This window comes from Podarcis gaigeae (genome assembly GCF_964106915.1).
Source record: "Podarcis gaigeae genome assembly, chromosome: 5".
Classification (NCBI taxonomy): domain Eukaryota; kingdom Metazoa; phylum Chordata; class Lepidosauria; order Squamata; family Lacertidae; genus Podarcis; species Podarcis gaigeae.
The window spans coordinates 39,698,285-39,725,760 of record NC_139681.1 but is presented as its reverse complement, the minus strand read 5'-3'; the positions used below and the strand labels follow the sequence as shown (position 1 = coordinate 39,725,760).

The window sequence follows — 27,476 nt, the reverse complement described above, 5'->3', positions numbered from 1 at the left end:
CAGTTTTGGGTACCATAAGGTACATAGGCATTACTTTCTGATTTCCCTCACCCACCACCAAATTACATATTACCACTAATTTTTCAAAGGCTTTGCAATACCAATGATCTTTTCCATTGTGGCATGCATTTCCTAGATTGGGGATTCCATTTCTCATAAGTTGCACAAGAATCATTTTGTAACTTTGATCACACAGCTCCTTTTGCAGCTGACTTCGATTCATGCAGTTCCATGTGAGCTTTCCCCATTCTCTTCAGTGCTGGAGGTGGTGTTTAAAATGTAGTGCTTGTGTGTGTGACATTTTCTTGACCTTACAGAATATAGAAATCCCCCTTCTTGTGCAGACTTTGGTGTGCTCATTGGAGTCCAGTCCATTGGTTTTGGTGTTCTGTTTTGTCCCATAAATAATGCCTCTCTGCATTTCCTAAGTGGTTAGTATGTCTTCCTTTATGCTATAACCTTGCTTTCTTTATTCTCTGCCAAACATTGCCAAACCTGTTTGCCTGCTGGCTTCAAAACTGTATCTTTAGAATTCTTTTAAATGGCTTTTTCTTTGCAATTCTCAAATAAACACTTTTATCAATTCAAGCGTGACTGGAGCTCCTTTTTCCTCTAACCTACATAATTCCAGCCTTTATATCTCATCTCTTTTCATGCAGTTGCTAGAGTGTTTAGTGTGGGAAGCTACAGCTTGTGTGTGCATTCTTTCTATTGCTTTGTGCCAGTGGCCTTAAACCCTTTAAAGTGACAGAAGTGAAAACCAAGTAAAATTTGAGCATCACCTTAAACTACAGTTGAGCTAACCTGGTACAGAGGTGAAACAAAATTTAAAAATTCCTTCCAGTAGCACCTTAGAGACATGTGCTGATGCATGTTGTTGCTGAAATCATGGCTGCTTTGCTTCTCCTCTGCTACAAACGCAATGCTGGGAATTTGGTCACATTACACCATACAATTTGGGCATTTTAGAGCACACATGGCTTCCTCCCCCCCCCCCCAAAAAAAAATCCTGGGATTTTAAATTTGTTTAGGGTGGTCTGATTGTAGGTCTGCGATAGGTGAGCTACAGTTTCCCCTCCGAAAAATGACCATGTTCTAAATGTCCTGCATTCTAGATGTACTCATAGAAAGAGTATCTGAAAAAATTACTCTGTGATTTGGTCTTGCAGTAAAATTGTGCTTGATGTTTTTAAACAAAGGAACAAAGCAAATGTGTTTTAAACAAAAGCGACAAGAATTGTTTCATTTAAAAAACAAACCCCTGAAATTCAGTGCTTGGTTTTGATTTATCCCTTTATAACAATTACGTTTTATGCAGCTCACCTATAAAGGGATGGTAGGCTGAAGTGTTTTGACATCTGCTTTAGTATTATAAGGATGCATAAAAGGCAGATAATTTTAACCTCAGTGGATCAGCAAAGACATGTTTATCCTGTGCTGCAATATGAGTTTGCAGTAACATGTAATTCATGTTCAGTAAACTTCTCAGTAACCCCTCTGATGTCTTACTGGAGAGTCAAATGCTGCCTTTTGTATAAAGAAAAGAAAAGGGAATATTAAAAATTGAGCAGGTCAGGGAAAAGGTAAGACCTTCTGCTTGGCATGTTGTTTTTATACAGTGGTGCCCCGTAAGACGAATGCCTCGCAAGACGAAAAACTCGCTAGACGAAAGAGTTTTCCGTTTTTGAGGTGCTTCGCAAGACGAATTTCCCTATGGGCTTGCTTTGCAAGACGAAAACGCCTTGCGAGTTCTTGCAAGTTTTTCCCCTCCCCCCCTTTTTCTAAGCCGCTAATAGCCGCTAAGCCGCTAATAGCGCTAATCTGCTAAGCCGCTAATGGCCGTGCTTCACAAGACAAAAAAACCACTAGACGAAGAGACTCGCAGAACGAATTATTTTTGTCTTGCGAGGCACCACTGTAAATATAGGGGTTTTTTGTCATATGGTAGCAGTTAAAGCTAGAGCTCTTACAGTCTTGACATCTTAAGAATCCAGCAACAGAAAACACCATGCGAGATTGCTGACTTTGTAGTTTGGCTCTCGGTGCTATCAACCTGTTTCTGTGAAATATATAAGTAATACCAATCTTTTTGTTGGAGCAGTAAGTTAATATCCTGCTAAGTTCGCTAGCGATGTTTCTTATATTCTGGGAATAAAAGGCTTGCCACAAAATACTTATCTTTCCATATCATTTTTGCTTGTTTCACAGGAGAGCTCTAAGTAGTGATGAAGCTTTTAAAGTACGATGTACAAAGCACAGCTGCCAAGGTAGATCAAGTTTTAGAGCAGGCAGGTTAGAGATGACAGATATAGCTGAAGAGGTTCTGACATGTTGCAAAGAATAGACTGGAGTTTTATTAAGGACAAAAATAGCCTATTCTCCTCTTCTGTTGTCTTTTACAAAGTTTAATTTCAATTGAATCTTATTTCGAAAGTTGAGACCTTCTTAACATGCTGCTAGATTTGGAGAGGTTAAACAGGATACATTAGCTAGCATTTGCTAATCAATAGAGGTCCCAATCATTGTGCAAATGGTCAGACATTTCCCCTACTTTCCCTAAACACTCTAATAGTTGGAAAGCTCTACAGTGGAACCAGTTACATTTTTACGTTTCTCCTGGTTCTTTGTATATATCTATTAATTTCATTTTTGTCTGTGGGGGAAACTTCCCTTCGTATGCCAGTGGAAAAGGAATAAAACTATGATCTTGAATCAGTGAATTTGGCTTCAAAAATGCTTTTTGTCTCTTAACTGTCCTTAATATTTTGTTTTCAGTCTGTTTTTCTGAAACGTCTCTTAACACAGTATGACAAACCACTGAAAGACTATGAGCTCTGGGCTTTATGCCATGAATGCTTGCTTGCTATGGAAATCTATACAGTTTATCCAGGTAGGTCTTCCTTAATCTCTTCTTTTTACACTAATATATTTTATTATCTTGACATTAAGGCCACATCTTTCTGCAAACAGGTGTCTGGGCCCTGGTGAGGAGAAGGTGGATTGGCATTTGGGAGGTACACATTGATCTATGGTTTATAAATTATGGCCAGTGCTATGTGGCATGCCAAGAGGAGAAGGCTGTCTTCTGATGGTTGTGATACCACTGGGAGCAATGGCTGTTGGAAAAACCCTGGTGCCTGCTTCTCATCCTTAAGAGTTTATTGAGACAGCCAGCTGGCTCATCATCTGTTGTAAGGATATACACCCCAGTATGTAGGGTATCCCATCCCACCTGAACTTGAGAAGTAGAGATCTTCATGTGGAAATTTGTTTCTACTCATGGGTCTCTTTGTTAGGGAGGAAGTCAAAATAGGCAGATTTTGTTCTACAAGGGAAGATGGGGCAAGTCAGTGTCTTGGAGAGCATTCATTTTTTGGGAAAGGAGGTTTGTTTGTTTTTAACATATTTTCTTCCATTATGATGTCAGAATATTATGTACTTCCTTATGATATTACAAAGTCCTTGCTATAAATTAAGACTCTTTTTCATCTTTTGTGATACTGCAGGGCCCACAATGTTTAGATGTACTTAATTTCTGCTTTATTTTATTTTGCTTTTGTCTGAACAATCCCTGTAGCACAAATCTCTGAATGACTCAAGTATAATTTATTTTAGAATATATACAGTCCAACAAATGAGTTTATGAAAGCAAGACTTTGTTGTTTTCCCAGCAGTTCTAATATTTAAAATACCTGTTTTTCAGCATACTTGTGTTTAGACTCTGTCTTGATTAACAGTGATGGAAGTGTTCAGTTTGTTCCACCTGAAAGTGAAGGTAATTTAGCATGCTGCTAATTTTATGAATTTCTATTTATTTTTGTCACCAAGATTAAAATAGATTTTTTTTTTAATACTTTAGGCTCATATGATATGTTTTATTTGGCGCCTGAGACAGAGGAAGAGGATTATGTTACTGAAAAGGTATGGTGACATGTTACAAATATGGCCGTTTCCTTTAAAAGTTAAATAGAAGAACATCTTTAAAGAAAATAATGGGCACATTTTCTGGTTTACATACATGTTTGTGGTGCCAAGGTAGCTCCATCTTATACTATATTTAAACAGTAGTTTCCCATGGCACCTTAGAGTACTATCTTATGCTTTTTTAAAAAATTAGGCAAACCTTTTTGCTTAGGTAAAGGTAAAGGTACCCCTTCCCGTACGGGCCAGTCTTGACAGACTCTAGGGTTGTGCGCTCATCTTACTCTATAGGCTGGGAGCCAGCTCTGTCCGCAGACACTTCCGGGTCACGTGGCCAGCGTGACAAGCTGCATCTGGCGAGCCAGCGCAGCACACAGAACGCCGTTTACCTTCCCGCTGGTAAGCGGTCCCTATTTATCTACTTGCACCCGGGGGTGCTTTCGAACTGCTAGGTTATTATCTTATGCTTTTAAAAAAAAGTAGGCGAACCTTTTTGCTTAGCCAATACTTTAGTCACTAGAATATTTAATGCAACTAAAAAGGTATTTAAGAGTCTTCCCCTCCCCTTTTCTTAAGTATCAAAACAGACTTGACATTATTCCCACAATTACTAATATTTTTTAAAAGTAATTAGTTGCTGCAAGGGCCTTACAATCTGGATTAGAATCTCTCTCTCTGTGTATGTGTGTGTAAGGGGCAGTTTAACCTTTTGTTCCATTATGGTCCTAATTTACATTGGGGATTCTTGCTGCTCCTGTTTTACTATTTCAAAAAAAATATTAATTATAATAATGCCACATCTGCTTTCTAGCTTCTAGTTCAAGCAGTACAGGTTTGGCTGTGACATTAGACTTCATTTATTGTAGCTTGAGGCAAACTCAAAAGTGAAAGCTGTGGCACTGTACTCGAGATTTGTAAACAATAGTGCGAAGTAAAGTTTTTACATTTTAAGAATATTTCAAATTAACCTCATTTTGTGGATGTTTTGAAAAAACGCCAAGTGGTAGTACGATATGTTGTTCTGGTTAATTTTAGAGTAATTGCGTTTGGAGAATATAAAGACCAAACTAGGCTTAATGTTTGTTATGTAGTGTGGTGTTTCTCAATTCATTTTTGTTAATAGTCAGCGTCTAGCGCAGGGGTCAGCAAACATTTTCAGCAGGGGGCTGGTCCATTGTCCCTCAGACCTTGTGGGGAGCCAGACTATATTTTTTTTTGGGGGGGGTGAACGAATTCCTATGCCCCACAAATAACCCAGATATGCATTTTAAATAAAAGGACAAATTCTACTCATGTGAAAACACATGGATTACCGGACCGTCCGTGGGCTGGATTGAGAAGGCGATTGGGCCGGATCCAGCCCCTGGGCCTTAGTTTGCCTACCCATGGTCTAGCCAGAGGAGCTGCACTGAGACCATGGCATAGAGCTTGTTGTGACTCTAATGGGAATCAGACCTCCATTGCCAATAGCTGGCTGGAGGGTGCCTGAAACCAAAGTGGGGCAAAGGGTTAATTTCACTCCCCTTACACTATGGTTCTGATTTGGGTCCCTTGCCCCCAGTGCCTGCTATTTGTTTAATCAAGGCTCTGCAGCCACAAACTATGTGACAAAATGTGAAGTTTAGTTTGGCCTCAAGAGAATGGGCGGAATTGACTTCTTCTGTTCTTCTATCTTAACGGCGGTTAAGCATTAATGGAACATTTTCCTGTGCTGATCAGATGTTTTATGTGCAATATATATGCATTTGTTGCGCATACGCTTCTCATCTCAAGTTAGCGCTTTGAGTACAATATCTCCTACACCCAAATATAAAATACTGTATACAGTGGTACCTCAGGTTACAAACACTTCAGGATACAGACTCCACCAACCTGGAAGTAGTACCTTGGGTTAATAACTTTACCTCAGGATGAGAACAGAAATCGCACACTGGCGGCGCAGCAGCAGCAGTGGGAGGCCCCATTAGCTAAAGTGGTGCTTCAGGTTAGGAACAGTTTCAGGTTAAGAACGGACCTCTGGAAGGAATTAAGTTCTTAACCAGAGGTACCACTGTATATTTGAAAACAATGTACGACGCATTGACAGGGAGCAATCATTGCTGCTGCAGATTGCTGTCTGCATTATCATTGTGTGAACATCGCAATGAGAAAGCTTCCCTTTTCTTTTCCCTCTCCCCATATCCAGCTATGCTATTTTACAAACCTTTTCCTTTCTATTTAATTTTGTAAGCTTTAATTCTTTTTGGAGGCTTTGTGTTATTCTGCTATGCTATGTCTGTTCTACACAGCACATCTAGTCAGATTTTAGATGTCTCCAAAGTCTTGAACTGCAACAGTGCTTTCTCCCTCCAGGTTGCTTTTGTGTTACTTTCAGAACTGACAATTGAGTGGTACTAACTCAGTGGTGACCAATGTGTGCTTGTGGCATGCTTTCGGTGACCATGAAGGAAGGTGCATAGTTATGCTATGCTGTGCCCTGACCTCAGGTATGCCTGGGATTGGCTCAGTTGCCTGTGCTGATGCCGGCAGGTATGTCCGCACAGCCATTTGTAGACTGTGCTTTTAGTGAATACCCATCCTTGCGCCGGAGACCTGAAATTGGCTGCTTTAAGTATATGTATTTAAGAGCCGGGTTCAATCTGAGTGGGAGTCGTCCAGTGACTTGGTTGCCTATTCACGGTGCCATTTCCCACAGGTCTGTATTTACTGTATTGCTGCAATTTTGTGGAGAGCTGCAAAACATAATTTTCCACCTGATCACAAAATAGTGTTGCCAAGGAAACTGAAGAATTTTCTTCTGGATATGGCTAGACGAAAGTCAGAAGACAGGCCTTCTCTGGCAGATGCAATTAAGGTGATTTAAATTAAGCAATTTCTTTTTTTCAAAAATTGTAAAAATGTATTTTATTCCTGCAAATTATTCTGGTACTGAAGATAAATTTCTTCTTTCTTTTTTTTTGGTAACAACTCTAAATTAAGGAGTTGATAACTGTACTCGGTTTCATTCCTCAGTGGCTCCATTGAGAACCAAGGTGTAGCGTTTTGTTGTTGTTTAAAAACAATATTGAAATATAGCAACTTCAGATAAGTTGTGATAAAATAATACTCCTAAATTTAAAATTATTTGCAAAATTATTTCTAATTTTTGTGCCTATCCTCTGTCTAATACTAAACACTTCAAAATGCTGTTTTCTAGACATGTGATAGCTATCTTCTTGAACAAAGAATAAGCAGCAAGAAGGTTCTGACATGTTTAACCAGATCTGCCTTTCAGGTATGAGTGTTTACCTTCATGTGTTCAGAAATAAATAAATAAATAAGTAAGTAAGTAAGTAAGTAAGTAAGTAAGAATTTCCACAAAGCTTCTTAGAACTAGATTTGGCTCCATGAAACTCTTCTGTCACCTCCCATTTCTGTACTCTGCAACTAGCTTTAAATATCAATTATCCAATGCCTTGGTTAAATAAAATTAACATAACAGATCAATGTAATTAAGATTTCTTTTTAACTCCATATGTAAATGTGTAAACCTTCTCTCATGTTTATGTAAACTGATCCTGAATCCTAACAACCACATCTACAATGACAACACTCCATAGAAGCACTAGCGTTGGCTGTTCAAAAACCATTAAAGATGTGCCATATCTCAAATATCTTGGAGCACATCTCCATTGTCCACGGAACTCTTGCTTAATTAAAGACAAGTTAAGATTTCTGTCAGCATTGTACATTTTGCTGCAATATCTGGGGCTGCTTTACATGTGTTACAGAATCCTGCCTGCTTTTATATACTGGGAGTAGCTCTTCTGCAAACTGGACTACCTCCCAACTGGAAAAGTTTCATCAGCTAGTAATTTTCAAACCAGTGCTGTTGGGGCATGACTTGAAATCTTTATGCTGGCTGTCCCTCCACTATTATTTCCACTGCTCCCACATCAACATGGAATGCTGTCATATTTTAAAATTTTCTCTGTTTTGTGTTGTGTTTCTATACAAAGAATCGAATCGAATCAAAACAAACTCAACTCTGTATATAATGAATTAGAATATGCACTGAATGTCCCAATGCAATTGGTATTGCGACTCAAAATAATATAATATTATAATAATACCAATACAGAATTGTGTTTGTTTTGATGTGTTTCTAAAACAAGCCTGGATGAGAATAGCTTATGTCCTCTGAGTAGCTCTTGCGCTGCATTCCTTCAAAGCTCTTTCTACTGTCTAGTCTTTCCTGGCCTTGTATTATGCTGGAATCTATTCTGTACTTTTTGGAAGCTGACAGTTTCAAACTGTATGAGTCAAACTGTATGAGTCAAACTGTATGAGGTCAGCGTTGGCTTCTAGTGTTCAAGCTCCATTAATTAAAAACCCAGGAGCCACATAACGCTATGCTTGGCTCAAATAAGGGTATTTTTTAGAGCAGAAAGAGAGTTTCGTATACCAGGCTAGTGGCTCTCCTGATTAAAGAACTTGTTCTACAAAAATGGCAAGAATGTGTGGGAAAGAGGTGCCTGGAAAGACAGCACCCTCCCTCTTTGCTTTTCTTGCTTGTTGCTATGGCAGCAGAATTGGAGCATGCTGGAATATGACCAAGAGATGCTTAGCCTTTTATATGATAAGTACCCTCAGTGGTTTTAGGGTAGCCTTGGACTTTGACAACGGCCATTTTGTCTGCCAGTTGACTCAAATGACCAAGAAGTGTACTAGTGACCTACAATTGCTTATTCGACTTCTCCCCAACCTCCCAGTGCATTTGGGAAATTAAATGCCACATTCCACACGTCCTTTTATTTCTGGCGCATTTGTTTTGGGGGGTGGGAGGATTCAAACCCGGTGATACATTCCTTCCAGGGCATATGTGCAGAAAATGTAGCTATTATTAATCCAGAGCAAGTTTCAACAATATTTCAACAATAGGAAGGAACAATTATGGCTGGTCTAGAAATATAAATGACATTGGGCTCAAGGACTTTGCTCTATGCTTTTATTCTTTTGACTGCTTTGAAATTGAAAGTATTAAGTGTGTTGAGCCCTCAGGAAAGAGCAGAAGAAAGCTTGAGCAAATAAATGTTTGTCTTTATCACTGTGTGCTTTAAAAGACAATTTATAATGCATTTGTGTTTTTTGTTTTTTACTCTTTGGCTGTTAGGCTTTCAAAGAAGCGGATTCTTTTAATGATAGCATGCCTTTTGATTTACAAAGTGAGAGAAGTTCAGTAGATGAAAACTTAGGTGAGTACACCTGTAGGCATTCCTGCATTTTTATTTTGGGAAGACGCCATTAGGTAATGTGTCCAGTCATGTTGGAAATATTTTTCTTATGTAAGCAATTGTACATCCTGCCTTTATGCTAAATGCATACTTTTGTCTTTGTCTTCACCTTGTTGCATATTCAGGATTTTTACCTAAGAGCAATGAAAGCAAACTGATAGCAGTGAAAGGACCAGTCCCCTGCCAGCCTTCTTTGAACAGAGAAAGTACCATATTGCCAAGTGCTTTCACTTCTACAGCAACCCATTTCAAGCCTATTATTCTACATCAAAACATTGATATTAAAAAGTAAGTGAGTTGGTATAATGTCCAGAAAGTAATATGCTGTATTTGATGCAATGCAAAATGAGATTTTAGTATTGTTTTAATATTCTTCCTTCTTTTTGACTGAGATTAAGCCATTTTGGCTTGGTTTGGTGTTCTGAACATCATTTTTCAGCAAGGCGCCATGTAGATTTCCTGCTCTTTCTAGTATAGTAAGAGCATAAGGATTTCTAGATCACACCAAGAATCCTCCAGATTGCCCACGGAGGCAAGTCAGATGTCCTTGGCATTTGCAATAGCTATGGTACCATCATATGGAATTTCCATTTTGCTAACGTGTGTTTGAGGCTATACTTAGTCAGAAGAGGAACTTCATTTCATTTTAATGCCATAAATTGAAACAGTGTCTTATTTATAAGAAAAATACCACACCAGTAGTTTTGACATCAGGTGCAAAGCACAGGAAAATTAGGGTGCTAGACTTTTAAATATCCCAGTATTAAATGCTCACAATGTGATCCCCATGCTTCTACCCCCTCTCAGTGAAAAGATCACAAACTTAAGTAAGTTTAAATATTTTACTTACAGCAATCATAGGTCACTCATGCATCAGTCAGTGCTGCAGCAGAAACAACACAGGTAAAAACTTACTGAGTACAAAAATACAAAATATGGTTTTCAAAATAGGTTTCTGGAGCTTGGGAGTTCCGGCCTCATGCCTCTGGTCAGTTACATGGTTCAAGCAGGAGGGGTGTGGAAACAGGAAACAACCCTTATTTCTCCCTCCCTGAAGATGAGGGAGCATGACCTAGCTGAGTCTTCTCTAGCAATTTACAGTATTGTGGTCCTTAACCACTCCATTTACTAACTAGCATAGACATGCCTTGTTAGGTTTGACTGCAAGATCTCCCACAGGTATAATTTTAAGAATTATTTGCAGTAGAATTATTACTTCCACCCTTCCCCCAGTACTCTTGTAGTGGGCCATTCCTACTACAAAAGAAAAAACCTCCTTTCATTGTTTTGGCTGTTTCTAACTCTTCAGACTCAAACACTGATTTTTATTTTGCTTAATGTATGAGAAGTAATGTACCTTGTTGATATCACCTTGAAACAATTTTCTCTTACACCCGTATTAAAAAGGAAAGTAGCATTTCATCTTAACTGCCATGCCTAATAGCTATTGATGCACCTATTAAGAGTCATTGAGGCTGGTATCCATCATTACATTTTGGTAATTAATTGTAAGATTATTCATTCTGTGAGAGAGAAAAATATTTTATATGTTCTAAACCTACTACCAATAAAATTAATTGAATTAGCTTGATTGTTATATTGGGAGAGGAACATTGCTCCATGCAAGTTAAAATTCTACAAACCTCTATTATGTCTTTTCTTAGCCATATATAGGGCAAATAACAACAAAGATGAAACAGGAACTAGGGAGGGGATTCAGAGTAGATACGTTCAGAGTTGTCACTGAAACACAGAAACAGTTAGTGGTACCTCTGGTTGCAAACGGATCCGTTCTGGAGGCAAGTTCACAATATGAAAAGAATGCAACCCGCAGCGGCATGTCTGCACACACGAGGGTTGCAATTCACCACTTCTGCGCATGCGCATGACATCATTTTGCACTTCTGCACATGTGCGAGCGGCAAAACCCGGAAGCAACCCTTTCTGGTACTTCTGGGTCGCCGCGGGACGTAACCTGAAAGAACGTAACATGAAGTGGACATAACATGAGGTATGACTGTATTAAGAAGACTTCGGTGTGGAAGGTAAGAGTACAGCAGATTGTGGATGGGTCAATGTGATGTGTCAAATTCCTGCAACTGTTTTGCATAAAATATCTTGTTTTTCAGAGGTACTGCTGCATCCTCAGTGATACAGTGTGGAATGACTATGGAAAGTGGTGTGCCTGTGGATTTTAAAAATTCAATACGTTTAAATATTGATTCTGAAAGCAAGATGGATGAGGACTCTGATTTGCCAGCAGTCTGTGTTACTACATCTGGTATTCTGGAGCAGGATAAACAAGGATTGGAAGCATCACTTCTGACTGGTGCGGAGGAGCCAAAAACAAACAGTGCTAGCTCAGGCATGGCAAAATTACCCTTATTCTCTGAAACCTCATGTCCTTCTCAAGGGAAGTGTCTTTCCTCAAGTGATCCTAACTGCACTGTGTCTTCTAGTATGGCTTTTATAAACAATTTCCTTTTGAAGCAGGACCCAGTCACAAGGGTGTTAACCCTCGTACCAGTCCAGATTGCTATATCAGAGCAAATACCGAATAAGCCTCTTCATTCAAAAACAGCTTACAGTTGTTGTCCCAGTTTACACGTCCTCCTTTCGGATTCTATAGTGAACTATGATGTTGACAAAGCGTTGCAAAGCGCTTCACCCACGAACCATCTGAGGAATTGCAAGACTAGTAACGCACGGCATGAATGTCTGGACATGAAGATTAATAGTTTACCCCCAACTACAGTTAATAAAGAGCCTCAAACCAGGTATCCTGAAAATAATCTGTCCCTAACGTTTTGTGAGGAATGCAATACAGATGCAAGGAATAATGACCCTTTATCAAATCACTCGTCGCTTGCCTCTGGGGAATCAAGTCCTCCTTGTTCACTGAACCTGGAAACCTCTCTCCATAATAATGGGATAAACGAAAATTTCTTGAAGAAAGTGGTGCATCTTATCCAAGAAGAGTTTGCATCTGGTAGTCATCTGATGAATACAGTTGAAGCTCTGGCCATAGGTAGGCATTTAATACTTGGAATCACATCATAGATGCAAAAATATATTCTAGACCATGTTCAAATAGAGATTCTGGTGGCTTTGTGCAAGGCATGGTCTTGATGGTTATTTTTAATTAAAGTTGGCATGTGCAGATCCCAAGAGTTCTCCTGTGCCATTGAAAGTGGTTTTTGTTTTTAACATGACCTGAATAGTTCCAGTGGTTCTGATTTCTTCCTTCATCTGATTTCATCTGTGTAAAGGGGAAAGCCTATTCTAGATAAGAATGTCTGTTTTTGAAGCTCTTGTTTTATTTATATACATTTGTATCCTGCCCTTCCTTCAAGGAACTGATGGTGGTGATGATGATATTTATACCCTGCCCATCTGGCTGGGTTTTCCCAGCCACTCCGGGCAGCTTCCAACAAAAGATTAAAAATAAATTAAAACAGCAGTCATTAAAACCTTCAGATGTCTTCTAAACATCAGATAGTTGTTTGATGGGAGGGCATTCCACAGGGTGGGCGCCACTACTGAGAAGGCCCCCTGCCTGGTTCCCTGTAACTTCGCTTCTTGCAGTGAGGCAACTGCCAGAAGGCCCTCGGAGCTGGACCTCAGTGGAGACGCTCCTTCAGGTATACTGGGCCGAGGCCGTTTAGAGCTTTAAAGGTCAGCACCAACACTTTGAATTTTGCTCAGAAACATACTGGGAGCCGATGTAGGTTTTCAATACAGGTGTTACGTGATTTTATCATCCCAACAACCTTGTAAGGTAGGTTAGGCTGAGACATGGTAAGCGGTCCCAGGGTCACTTACCATGAGATGGGTCTTTGAGCTTGTTCCCTCCTTAAAATACGTTCACAAAATGTTACAGGCATGCAGGAGAGAATAGGTCACATAATCAGTAATGTAGCCAGTCGGTTGCTGTGATAATTGGTGCAGCCATTCATATGTGATACTTCACACTGCAATAGGCATACTAATTTGGGTGAACTATATTTTCCCAATGACAGATTGTTTACTTAGCCCTATACCTTAATTAGTTGGGGTATTGTTCCCCCATATTTCATTTTACATCAAAATTCAAGTGCTCTGGACATTCCCTTGATCAAAGGAACAATAACATGTTATTTATTCAATTTCTTATCTTCTCTTCACCATGAGTCCTAGGGCGGGTTGCAACCATTTAAAAATACAATATTAAAATCAGTTAAAACTTGCCCAACAAAGCTTCACAAAACATTGATAACCACATAAGAGATTTGCTGTCTTCCCCTTCCCGATTTAATTCACATTTTTTAAAATGTCTTGAACCAGGTAAATATATTTACAGCTTAAAGGATCTCAAATATAAAACTTTCTGTAATGCAATCTCTGAAAAATTTTGCGACCTTCTCTGGGAAGAAAAACTACTAGCAAAACTGTATGATGCAGCAAATGGTAAAACTGTTATATTTGCAAGGTAAGTGACTCTTCTGCTATCTGTCAGAATATGTGTTGGCGTTTGTTCTCTGGCGTGAGTTCTGAATGAGGCACTGGAACTCTCTAGAACTTCTTCATTGATCTAATGGTTGAGGAAACTGAGTATGTTTAGCCTGGGACAGAGGAAACTGAGAGGAGATGTCACAAGGAGGATGGACCAAGCCTGGTTTCTCCTGCTCTGAAGGGTAGGACTCGAACCAACGGACTGAAGTTTCAAGAAAGGCGATTCCAATTAATCAAGAAGACCTTTCTGTCTGACAGTGGAACAGACTGCTTCGGGGGGGGTGGTTGGGCTCTCCTTTCTTGGAGGTTTTTAAGCAAATGTTGGCTGGCCATCTGTCATGGATGATGTAGTTGACATTCCTACATTTCAGGGGGTTGGAACTAGATGACTCTCGCAGCGCCTTTCAACTCTACAGTTCTGTGATTCTATGAACTTCCTTTTTTATAATAATTTTTTAATTAATTTTTTTTCATAAAATCTCCTATCATACAAATTACCACATCACATATTTTGACTTATTGAACCTCCCTCAACTCCTCTGAGAATCATCCGTAGTTAAATTTCTATCTTCACATTCCTTAATTATAGTATCGCCTTTAAATAAAATTTTTCTGTCCTCATTTACATTCTTTATTTTTTTCACAAAGCTTCTTTAAAACACACTAGCGTTGTATGTTCCTCACATACAGTTTTCAAATATTCTCTGAATTTTCCCCAGTCCTCTAGAAACCTATGGTCACTTTGAAGTCTAATTTTTCCAATTAATTTGTCCAGTTCTGCATAATCTGTTAGTTTTGTTCTCTATTCTTCCAAAGTCAGTAGTTCTTCTAGTTTCCATTTTTGGGCCATCAATATTCTCGCTGCTGTTATTGCGTACTGAAAGAGTTTACAGTCCCTCTTATTTATTTCCTTTTTAGTTATTCCCAGTAAGAAGGTTTCTGGTTTCTTTACAAAGCTATATTTCAGCATTTTCTTTAACTCATTATATATCATTTCCCAGGACCCCTTCACTTTTTTACACTCCCACCACATATGAATAAATGTACCCTCTTTCTCTTTACATTTCCAACATTTGTTACAGGTTTTGTACATTTTTGCCAATTTAACTGGTGTCATATACCATCTGTATACCATTTTCATAACATTTTCTTTTAACGTAGTACATGCTGTAAACTTCAGATTTTCATTCCATATTTTTTGCCAGTCTTCCATATCTATACTATACCCTAAATATATGAAGTTCATTGACTTTGGACATTGACTCCTAAACTCCCATTCCTGGGTTGGATCATGACGTTTCATCTAATTATTAAGTCAGGGAAACTTAACCAAGTGGGAAATGCATTTTTAAAAAGGAAAGGATTTTAGCATTTAAGAATTATGCAGGAGCTTGAATTGGCTGGTATATCTGTATGGACATAAACATGACTGTGCTGATGTAAAAATGAATAAACCCATGAGAGGCTATAAACCACTCAGAAGTTGTGACTGCAAGCTGCCGTACAATCAAGATGGAATCCCTCGTTCACACTATGCAGTTTGTTCTCTAGAGCCTGGTTATAGTGTATCTAACTTTAAACCTTCATTAAGAGTATAATGAAGATATTTGGCTTCTTAATTTTGGTGTTGAGTGCGAAAAGAAAAAGAAGACGACTCAAAACATATGGTTGGCATTTCATAACAGTTTATATCATGAATGCTTCTAGTTTTGCTTAATGTTTCTCATGACTAATGTGATACATAGGAGACTTTAATGAAGACCAATAATATACTGGTGTCTATTCCCTGTTGGCAATGTTTCGGAAAATCGCTTTTTGTATAAAAGAGAGAAATGTGTGTGTGTTGGGGTGGTGTTAATACAGTTTCTAAAAGAAGTATTTTCACATTTTTATCAGGTATTACTGTGTTCAGAACATCTTTTATAGACATAACTGAAAATGTGTTGTGGATTGACTATTGAGGAGAAAGCTAGGAATGTCTCTGGAATTTATATTGCATGCTTCTTTGGGCGAAAGAAAGAACAACAGAGGAAATTTCACAACTACTGTACCTTGTCCAATGCCATTGTATACTAGTGGAGTGGTTTTCAAACCTTCTGTTTTAGGGAAACTCTGCACATTGACACGTCTGCCAGACTTTTGTTTAATTTTTGTTTTTATCATTATGGTACATTGCAGAAGACTCTTCGGCCTGGTCCAAAACACTTCACATGGAGTGCTAGTTTAGGTCTCCTAGGTCTTGTTTCCTTTACTTTTGTTCTGTGCTGCATAACAAGAAAAGATGAATGAAATTGTTTTTGAAGTTTCAGGCACATTGATCCTCATATTTGAGCTGTTCTCCCTAACAAATCTTTCCTGCATGTCTCTGTGTAATCAACTATCTCATCACCCCGTCTCTATATTTACAGCATGAATGAAACAAAATACTGTGGCAACACATCTCAGAGCCAAAATAAACCTAAGAATCTTGGGGACGCCAGTGAAGAAACAAATGGTAAGGAAAGACCACAGCTTGTGATGATGATAATGAGACCAGAAAGTGTTAGAAGATATTAATTCAGTTGCTGAAGATATTAATTCAATTGCCAGTGGGATAGCCATGTTGGCTCCTTGCAGCAAAAAGCAACGAAGCATCTTGTGGCATGTTAAAGACTAACAAATGTATTATGGCATAAGCTTTGGTGGATTACACTCCACTCCATCAGATCCATACGTACCCCGAATTACAAGTATACATATACACATGGATGGCAGGGGGTGGGGAAATTGTAAATAGTGAGGTCAGAGGGAAATGATATACAGAAAAGTGCAGAGCGGTAATTGCCTAATTCACAGTGATAATTCACAAAACAGTTGTTGATATCACATATTGTTGAACCAATTAACATATATAATATGCTAAAAAGAGTTTGTCTAGGTTCAGTTCACAAATGACCACATTTGAACCTCTTGATGTTTTCTAATTAAGCAGTTTTATGTTGCAGACTTTCTTTGAAGTTGTTTTGTTCCAAGATGCTCACTTTCAGAGTGTCCATGGTGGTTAAAATGCTGCCTGCTCCATCCAGCTTTTTAATGTTGTGGTCTATGATGTCAGATTTATGTGCATTTATTTTTTACATAGAGACTGACCTGTTTGTCTTATATAGAAAGGCAATGTTGACAGATGATGGCACAGATCACACTGGAAGGTGCACAGGAGAATTAACTCTTTCTAATAGCTGTCCCTTCCACTCATAGAGTGTCGGTGTTGGGGACCCTATCTGTAGCAAAGCATTTATGTGTTTTCCACAAGGACAGGGTCATCCCCTCCTTTCTATCCAAAGTTCTGTTGAGATTCCATGTTCAGCAAGAGTTGGTTTCCCCTACGTTTTGTCCCAACCCTGCTCACCCATTGGAAAAGGCCTGGGACGCATTAGATGTGAGGTGTGCACCCAAGGATACCTCACATCCAAGGAGAGCCAGTGTGGTGTAGTGGTTAAGAGCAGTAGTCTCGTAATCTGGGGAACCGGGTTCGTGTCCCCGCTCGTCCACATGCAGCTGCTGGGTGACCTTCGGCTAGTCACACTTCTTTGAAGTCTCTCAGCCCCATTCACCTCACAGAGTGTTTGTTGTGGGGGAGGAAGGGAAGGAGAATGTTAGCCACTTTGAGACTCCTTAAAGGGAGTGAAAGCGGGATATCAGATCCAAACTCCTCCTCTTCTTCTTCTTCTTCAAGGACTAAAGCGTGTAGACTAACGTGTAGGATTCCTTATTTATTTCCTTTCACCTCACTTCCTTGGGCAAAATGGTTAGCTCCTCCACCTTATCTAGGTGGCTTAAAGCTTGTATTGTGGTGGAATATGGAGCTTTGAAGCTTCTCCAACCATCTTCTATTACAGCTCATCCTACTAGAGTGGCAGCCACTTTGGCAGCTTTCTTTGCTAACACCCCTTTGATTGATATCTGTTGGGTAGCCAGTTGGCTGTCCCTAGCTACATTCACAAGGGGAAGTCATAAGATGGAGCTTATGCCTCAGCAGAGGCTGCTTTTGGCTGTATGGTCTTGCACCAAGTCTTTCTGCCTTACTACTCTCCATTGCAGCTGGGATCCACCCTAATTAGGTTTGCTGTGTGGTACATCCCAACCCAATAATTCAGCAACACCAACACCCTCCTGAAATAGTACAGTTGGTACTTACCTGAACAGTAGATTTAGGAGGGTTCACTGGGCTATTAGGACTTCGTCCTAGTGGGGACTGCAATGGTCTATAAGTTTGTGTTGGACTGTTCACAAGTCCCCCACGCCACCCTTGCTGGGACGCGAGTTTTCTGTCATTTTACTTACCCTTATTGTGTTGACTCCATTGACTGTCGATCTTGGAGGGTCTGTAAAACTGTTTGCAGCTAATCACTTCCTGGAAGAGTTTTCTTTTCCTGCTTCATCATCAAGGCATATCCTAAGACCAACCTGATAGCCCAGTGACTCCTCCGAAATCTACCATCCAGATTAGTACCAGCTGAGAGCTAAAAATAGGAGAATGGTAGAAGAATGGTATTGGAAAGTTGTGTCTCGCCTTCTTTTATAGTCCCAATTTGTTGATAGTGATGACAGCAGCTCCTTTGTCAGCATCTTTAATTATGATGTCAGTATTGTTTCTGAGGCTGTGGATGACACCACACCCTGCATGGGAGAGGTTGTGTGGTAAATCATGCTCTTAGCTGATTACCTCAATTTGGGCACAGTGACAGAAGTACTCCATATAAAAACCTAACTGTGCGTGAGGTTGTGGGGTCTATGCAGAATTCTTGTTTCTGTGTTATTTTTGGGTACACTGTCCAGTTGTGTTCAGGGAAGATAGTAGTTGAGTGCTCGTGCACTGGGCAGTGCCATGGCAGAAATGTTCCTTGAGTCATAACAGTAGGATTCCCACCCCAGATCCCACCTCAGTTTGCATTTTCCAAATGTTCATAGTTTCTACTTTTGGTTCAAAATGCAGCTTAAAAAACAACAACTAATAATGCTTTTTTTAAAGCAAAATTTGTTTAGAAATGCAGATTTTTGAAAAAAATACTTATTTGAAAGTGAATTTCCATGCTGATTTTTTAAAATTTTAATGTAGAAATAGGTCAGGAGACCCACATGTGAAGATGCAGCAAAGATTTACTCCCTTTTACTCCCTGCTATTCCAAAGCAGTTGTGATGCCATACTAATCCATATTCTCAATCAGAAATGTGTATTGGAAACCGCATTTCATCTCTAAGATTGCATTCGAAAGGCTGGACAATGTATCCATCCTGTAATCATTCTGGTTGAGTAGCATACTTTGTTTACATTTCTTTCTTTTAAGCATTTGTGCTTCATTACTTAAGCTGACTTTCAACAAAAAATAATAACGCAGTTAAAATGAAAATATCATGAATACTCGTTGATTGTAATATTTCTATATAATCTACAGCAGGAGGAACATAAGGCCACACTCTGCTACTGTAAATGCCCATAGGCTTACTGGGAGAGGAGTTTTGCATCCTCCTCAAAAAGCTAAGAAAGTAGGGCAGTGTTAAACTGCAATGGGATAAATCATTTTTTAACCTTTGTACAGTTCAGTCAAGGCCCTACATGGTGTCCTCACATGCAGTGTAGGCATGTGCAGTAGAGCCCCACCTTGCAGAAAATTTGCAGTGGTTGTGCTTCTGTGTGAAGAGTAAGAGAGTCTGTGTACTGGTCCAGTAAACGCTTCCGCTGCGCAACCAGCAACAGTTCTCTTTGCAGAGCATTAATTAAGTCCAGTCCAGAGATTCTTGTTGCAATACAAGCTTCAGAGTCTCAGCAGCAAAGAAATAACAACACAGGGAAGCCTGTCTTTCCAAAGACAGGTTTATTGCAGACAGATAACAGAAACACCTCCGGAGCTTTCAGACATTTTTGCTTCACGCCCCGCAGGCAGAGAAAACAAACACTCTTTATATACTGAGCAACTTAACAACTTAACGAGCTTGACTACTTAAAGTCACATGACATTGCTAACTTGCCAGCGTCTTAGGTTTCATACCCTAACACCCCCTCTCGCTGGCAATACAAAAACAAAATTACTTCAGACCCATTTCTTCACAAAAGTTTTCATGCCGCTGACACCCAAGCGGTTTTGTAAAACCATCAGCTTGATTTTCATGACTGGGACAGTAATTTAATTTAACAATTCCTGCTTTTACCGTTTGACAAACATTTTGAAAGCGGATATCCAAATGTTTTGTACGACCTTTAAACTGCCCATTTTGTGCTAACTTAAGACACGGTTGATTATCACCCCATACAGTGATTGGAGTGATGGTATTTTCATACATCTCTTGTGCCAAGCATTTGTAAAATTCTAGATCTCTACATAACTCAGATAAGGCACAGAACTCAGCTTCCGTTGACGACAAAGCAATCAGGTTTTGTTTCTTGGATCTCCACCCAATCAGAGAGTTACCAAATTTTATTACACAGCCAGACACTGATTTTCTATCCTTTAAATTTGCCCAATCACTATCTGTCCAACAAGTAATCTGTGCTTGTCCTTCAGAAGATAATTCAAGGCAAAAATCTTTGGTGTATTGTAAATATCTTAACACTCTTTGAATTCCTTTCCATGCATTTACACTAGGTTTTGAAGCTTCTCTGCTGAGTAAGTTAACAGCGTAAGCAATATCTGGTCTACTCCATTGCGAAAGATGAAGTAAGCTTCCCAGTGCTGACTGAAAGATTTCAGCACTCTTGAATTCAGCACTATCCTTGAACTCATTGTCTTTTACAAAACCCATTTCCATTGGTGTTCTAACACCTGCACACTCTGTCATGCCAAACTTTTTCAACATTTGCAATATCTTGCCTTTTTGATTCAGTAGAAAACTGCCATTTTTGGTCCTATCTATCTGAACACCAAGATAGACCTTTACATCACCAAGATTCTTAACTTTGAAGTGTTTATTTAACTCTTTGGCTAGTTTTTTTACTTGTTCTTGTGTCTTTGAAGTATAAATCAGGTCATCTACATAAACAAGCAAAGATTCTTGAGCATCTCCTGAACCTCTGAAATATAAGCAATTGTCAGCCTTGCTCCTGCTAAAACCAATGCCTACCAAAACGTCATTCAAACACTCATTCCAATTATGAGCAGATTGCTTGAGTCCATAAATAGATTTATGTAGTTTCCATACCTGATTTGATTTACCAACTTTCAACCCTGGCGGTAGCTCCATATAGAGCTCTTCAGCCAAGTCTGAATGAAGATAAGCTGTAGAGACATCAAATTGATTCACTTTGAACCCTTTCTGAGCAGCAACTGCTAATAGTGCCCGTAGGGTTTCACTCCTTGAAGTGGGCGCATAGACTTCAGAATAATGTAACCCCTCTCTTTGCGTAAAACCTCGAGCTACAAGCCTTGCTTTGTACTCTGGTTTCCCCATCGCTGTTGTCTTTATCCTGTACACCCACCTACAACTTACTGCCTTGGTACCTTCTGGCAGTTTGGTGATGGAAAACACACCCAGTTCTTTCATAGAATTCAACTCTTTTTGCATGGCCTCACGCCACCTACTGGCCTCCTCCTGGGGTAATTGCTCAACCTCCTCAAAACTTTCAGGTTCGCAATTTGCCAAACCAGCCCAAACACTAATAGCTTGGTACCTTTTAGGAGGTATACCTTTGTTGGCACGCTTGGAACGCCTTAACAGTTCCTGTGATGTTCCTTCAGTTTCCCCCTCTGACCCAGAATCACTAGTCGTCACCTGTTTGTCACTAGTAGTTGAAGAACTTTCTGATTCTGACTTTACACTCTCTTGCTGTACAGGTGAACTTTTAGAGCTAGAAGATTCTGACTTTACAGACTTGGGTGAACTAAACGATTTCTCACCCTTGTCCTCAGACTCAAATTCCTCAGCCTGTTCTGGAACTAATGCCTGCCCTGGGGCCTGAGTTTCATTGTTACTGTTCACCACGTCAAATAGTATGTCAGGATTTCCATGAATTTTATTCCAACCATCCTGTTCACAAAATTCTGCACTTCTGCTGATTGTGATTTTCGTTTGATTGCCTTCTACATTCACAAATCTCCAACCTTTTGTGTTTGCTTGATAACCACAGAAAAGCATTTCTTTAGATCTAGGATCACCTTTCCTACGTTGTGCCCTAGGCACCAGCACATAAGCACGACATCCAAAAACTCTTAGATGATCAATTTTTGGTTTTTTTCCAAATAGCATGAAGTAAGGAGTGTTGCCTACTGTGCTATTGTACACTCTGTTAAAAGTATAATTCGCATACAGTGCAGCCTCAGCCCAAAACTGCTGTGGAAGTCCAGAATCAAACAGCAAAGCAGCAATGGCTTCCTGTAATGTTCGAAATTTTCTTTCAGCAACTGCATTCTCCTGTGGTGAATAGGGATTGGTAAGTCTATGAACTATGCCTTTCCTTTTTAACCACGTCTCCAGCGTGTGGTTCACATATTCCCCACCACGATCTGATTGTATTTTACGCACCCTGGTGTCAAATTTACATTCGACTTCTTCAATCCAATCCATCAGGATGGAAGCTGCTTGCGATTTTTCTTTCAGAAAGAAAACCCAACTAGCCCTTGAAAAATCATCCACCAAAATTTGCATAAATCTCGCACCTCCAAGCGATTTGACTGGCATAGGGCCACACACGTCTGTGTGCACAAGTTCAAAGGGTTTCTTGCTTACTCTGTCAGATCTAGGATAGTTACATGTCTTAACCTTAGCATGTTTACAAGCACAACAATCCAGAAAATTTGGACAGGGTTTAATGTTACACTCCTCAGCTAAATCTGGCATCTTGCTTACATACTTAAAGCATATATGAGCTAACCTTCTGTGTAGTAGATGTGCACAACCTGTATGAGGAGCCTTATTTACACACTTAGCTTGCGCTTCACCTGTTGAACATCTACCTGCTGCTAACTGCTCTTCATCCAAAACAAAAAGCCCATCCTCACAGGGAATTTTAACTAGCTCCTTCCCCTGTTTCGAAATGGTGCACACATCATTTTCAAACTCAACCTTAAAACCACTTTTTACCAGGCATGACACACTCAAAAGTCCATTCTTCATTCCTGGAAGAACAAAAACAGGAAGGTTAGTTTGCAAACAATTAACATAAATTGTGCCTTTAAGGTTCATTTCTCGTTTACTATTGTCTGCTATAGTCACAGTTTTTGCAACTGGCAATGTCTTGCAGTTCTTCAAGCTGCCACTAGATGTCGCTGGAACTAAACTGTGACTTGCTCCACTGTCAATTATCCACTTCAAGGTTTGTTGGCTCCTTTTAGGACTCTGTTGTGCTGCCATTGCAGATAGTCCCTTATCAGCACCTGCTCCCCCTCTGGATCGTTGATTCTTGTAGCTCTTACGTCGTCTTCCCCTGTAGCTCCGGAAACTGACCTTGGACTGTTGAAATTCCTGTTGCTTTTCAGGACACTTTGCTATCAAATGAAACCTGCTGCCACATCGAAAACATGACTTGCTGGCCATAGCAGACACTTGTGAGGCTTCCTTACAGCTCTGCCTGCTAGTTCCCCCACGCTGGGAATTATCTGAACATCCAACCCTTGGGGTATTTGAATTATCAATACGTTTTCGATGATGTTGATATTCTTGCTCACACAATCTACCAGTCACATAATTCATATTCAGCTGCTCCTCTGGCAAAACTTGTAAAGTTAGTACTAAGTTTTCAAACCCTGCATGCAGGCTGCTAAGCAGAGTATAAACTTTAATATTTTCAGGAAAATTCACACCTAGAGATGACAGTTGGTTGAAATACTCAGTCATCTGTGACGTGTGTTCAACCACACTATCCCCTGGCTTCAGTTTCAACTCATACAAAGCACGTATAATGTTCACCTTCTCTCCGGGCGTGGCTCTATGGTGAATTCGCCTAAGAGCTTCCCAAATTTCAAATGCAGACCTTAAATTTTCCACATGAGGTAATTGGGAATCGTCTATCGATACCATCAACATGCATCTAGCTTTAGTGTCCATTTTATCATGTTCCCTGTTCTGAGCATGTGCAGCAGCCTCTTGCTCTGCTGTGGCATCTGCTGCAACAGCCACAAACGGCTTTCGCCTCTGGACATAGTCAGCCCACACTTCTTTGGCTTCCAACCAGACTTGAGCCCTCTTAGACCACTGCACGTAATTAGCAGAGTTCAACTTTGTAAAGGGAACCTGGAAATTTTCCACTGCCATTCTTGGGGTCTGCTGCTACTCCCTCTGTGTGCCCTTGCTTCTCTTTCCCCTTGGGATTTGTTTTACTCACTTTTCAGACGCCTCCAGCCTCCTCTGAAGCCTTTTAAACCTTTTTTCCTCCGTCTCTTCACTAGCAACCTACCACCGTCCTCTGTTTTTATTAACAAAACAAAAACACAACGGGAGGTCAGGCTAGCCTTTTGCAGCTAATGAAGCTGTAAATCTTCACTTACGCAGCTCTCTCAACTTTCTGCAGCCTCTCAGTTCCTTTAAGAGCTGGATTTACGACCAAGCCGGTCTTCTCTCATCCGAAAGCTGCTTTCACTTTCTCTGCACACAATACAGCTGTAGAAACGTAGAAGGAGCCATAACCTAAGAGAGTCTGTGTACTGGTCCAGTAAACGCTTCCGCTGCGCAACCAGCAACAGTTCTCTTTGCAGAGCATTAATTAAGTCCAGTCCAGAGATTCTTGTTGCAATACAAGCTTCAGAGTCTCAGCAGCAAAGAAATAACAACACAGGGAAGCCTGTCTTTCCAAAGACAGGTTTATTGCAGACAGATAACAGAAACACCTCCGGAGCTTTCAGACATTTTTGCTTCACGCCCCGCAGGCAGAGAAAACAAACACTCTTTATATACTGAGCAACTTAACAACTTAACGAGCTTGACTACTTAAAGTCACATGACATTGCTAACTTGCCAGCGTCTTAGGTTTCATACCCTAACAAAGAGGGCATGTGGGTTCCTGGCCATGAAGAAATGTTAAGGTTTCTGCTGTGGGATGTAATCCACTGAGAGCAGTCAAGTACAATATTCCTTGTTTTGCTATAGTGGACATGCAAAGGAATGTTTGGTCCAGCCAGTCAAAAATTCCTGTTCCTCCTGACCTGGAGCATCCTTCCTTGCATGTGGGTGGGCTTGACCTTTCCAGACCTGATAAAAGGACAAGGCATGCTGCCACTCTCTCTCTTTTCCATCTTCTTTTCATCCTGCAAACTTCCTGGAATGAACTGCTGGCTGCCAGCCAAGCAGTCCCCCAGGTCATCTTCCTTATGGGATAAACTTGTTAGTATAAGTTTGTAACTTGAAGCCTTAAACCTGCCTTCAGGGATCACACTGTGCTCTGCCCGATTGTGAGTAAACTTTCTTTTTATTGCTTATGAATAAGACTGCGGTGTCTTTATTCTTTTAGGAGGGATTCAAGTGGTCTTACCAGGAAAACATTAGAACACATTTCAATCTGGACGAGCCAGATTGAATTGCGTATTGTCTTAAGAAACTCACATGACTTTGCAACTAGTTTTCTGCTGTGAAAAGGAGAATGCACTCTGCTAAGTAAAGAAACTTGCTAATGCAAGTTAGGAACGATATTAATAAACAACATATTCTCTCCTGTCCCCCTGAACATTCCCACAGCTGCTACACATAATGTGTGTGTGTGTTTTTTGTATGCCAATTGGCTTGTGACCGTTGCCAGTGTGACGAAAGAAATGTGATGAACATGTTTTCACACAACTGCAGTTTCTATTGCCGGCATAGATGCAGATGACCTCCCACAAGATAATTCTGAAAAGGAAGCCGAATCACAGGAAATTGCAGATGGAATACAAAAGAATGGTGGAGAAATTTTGCAAGCCGATGAATGTTACCTCCGTGCAGACTTGCCAGCAGAGAACCAAGAACAAGAGCAGGATCTGTTAAAGTTGGAGGAAAATGTTTGCACCAAAGCTCCCTGCTTATCTGAACTGTGTGGATTTTGCCCTGGTTGGAGCACTGCATTCTATGGTTCGGAAAGTTTTAGTTTGGAAGTACATCACTATGTAAGAAAACTTGGAAAGCGGAAAGTTAATGACGCACAAGACATAGATGCGAAAAAAGCGGTAGGTATCCTGATTTTCAAGAATGGATGAAAAATCAGGGACACTTTTTTTGTTGTTTTAAGGTGTAATATAGAGCATGAAAAGCAGGCTTCCAGAGGTAAACTAGTGCATTACTTATGCTTTCTACAAGGTGCATTCACATGGGTGATTTAAAAGCATTGGATATGCTTTAAAACCTATTTTCTCCAGTCCTTGCAAGATGGGTTACTCTAGTTACTATTGTCCACGCTATTCCAATATTCATTTGCAGTACATATAAGTACCAGTGTAGGTTTGTGTAATCTGGACAGTATCATGAGCAATGTTGGGGTAGGGACCTTCCTTGGGCTTCATGTTTAAATGAGAATGAAGGGGAGTCATGGAGAATTGCGAAGCTGTGCCTTAAATTATTCTACCTGATTATGAAAGTTGAGATGTTTGTTCGCAAGAGAAATGGAAACGTTTTGGAAATACTTCCAGTCATGTTAGCCCCTTGCAGAGAAAACAGCAGAGTATTGCAAGACCTTAAAGACTACGAGTGGAATTTAATGTCACACTGTTACAGACATTCCACCCACACAAGCATATTAGCTTGCCAGGCTGAGCAATCCCCTGTCCCCTCCCCTTACAGATTGTACTGGGGACCAATCTCAGGCCCCAGGGAAGGAGAGGGGGGAGCCCTTTTGTGGAGAGCTGCTGCTGCTGGGGTTCATTGGTTGAGTTGCCATTCAACTTTACAGTTTGCTGCTTTTTCTATCTGCCAAATAAGATTTCACTTCACACATCTGACAAAGTGGGCTTGAGTTTGCAGCAACTTATGCTGTAATAAATATATTCGTCTTTAAGGTGCCATAAAAACTCTGGGGTTGTTGTTTTTTAATGCCATCTCTTCTGTACTCCAAATGGTTTACAAGGCTTTCACTACCAGCTAATATCAAGGGTTTTGTATAGTCTTACAGTGAGCATTACAATTTCAGCGATCAAACTCACAGAAATCTAGCACACTCTTGATGTATAATTCTCTGCCTACATAGTAGGTCAAGTATTTAGCAGAGACATCATTTTTGCGAGGACATGTTTTGAATCAAAGAATGTTGACCTTTGATCTTTAATATGTGCTTAAATGCAAAGGCTGTTCTCAAGAGCCACTGTATTAGTTCACACATCACCTTGTGTTCTTATCAAAGAAATTTTAGCCTTCAGGCATCTTTAGCTTCAGGGAGAGCAATGGAAGATGGTCCTTACTTTAACAGATCAAAAGCTTATGTTGAGTTAAACCTAATGATTTTTTTTTTCCAAACCAGAAATAGAACTGATTTGTCTTTGAGTTTGTTGGCTGTATTCCCATTTCTTTTATTTCACAAAATGCTTTTCAGTTTACAAACACCCACATTCACCTAGAATGCTATAAGGCAATGCCGCTATTTAAGGTAAACAGCCCTAATCAGACCACACTTATTTGATTTAAGAAGTCATTCATTCTAGAATTAACTACTGTGCTTTGTTGATAATTGTTTCCAATGGAAATAATTAAAACATCAGGCTTTATTGCATAGCTGCAGGTGTGTCAGTCATACAGCTTGTTTTCACTCGCATGCTAAGGCCACCCTCCAGATGGAAATGCACCAGGACTTCTGTGTAATTCTTCTTTAATAGGATTCTTGCCTACCACTTGAAAAGCTGTTTTTGAAACTCAGGGAAGAATCTG

General features: G+C 40.0%; 1 protein-coding gene across 11 annotated transcripts in view; it reads left to right on the top strand.

Moving 5' to 3' along the window:
• Positions 1-27,476, top strand: part of KNDC1 (kinase non-catalytic C-lobe domain containing 1) — a 76,659-nt gene that overhangs the window by 34,236 nt on the left and 14,947 nt on the right. For 9 of the 11 annotated variants that reach the window (XR_014564889.1, XR_014564890.1, XM_083740987.1 and 6 more), the window contains 11 exons: positions 2,776-2,890; positions 3,704-3,775; positions 3,860-3,921; positions 6,617-6,775; positions 7,118-7,195; positions 9,074-9,155; positions 9,320-9,482; positions 11,324-12,222; positions 13,518-13,662; positions 16,094-16,179; positions 25,431-25,789. Coding sequence is in view for 9 of the 11 variants with exons in the window: in XM_083740987.1 (XP_083597113.1) it covers positions 2,776-2,890; positions 3,704-3,775; positions 3,860-3,921; positions 6,617-6,775; positions 7,118-7,195; positions 9,074-9,155; positions 9,320-9,482; positions 11,324-12,222; positions 13,518-13,662; positions 16,094-16,179; positions 25,431-25,789 (2,220 nt within the window). In the remaining 2 variants the exon portion in view is untranslated. The remainder of the gene's footprint in view (positions 1-2,775; positions 2,891-3,703; positions 3,776-3,859; positions 3,922-6,616; positions 6,776-7,117; positions 7,196-9,073; positions 9,156-9,319; positions 9,483-11,323; positions 12,223-13,517; positions 13,663-16,093; positions 16,180-25,430; positions 25,790-27,476) is intronic. The other 2 variants (XM_083740990.1, XM_083740985.1) reach the window with 1 other exon arrangement.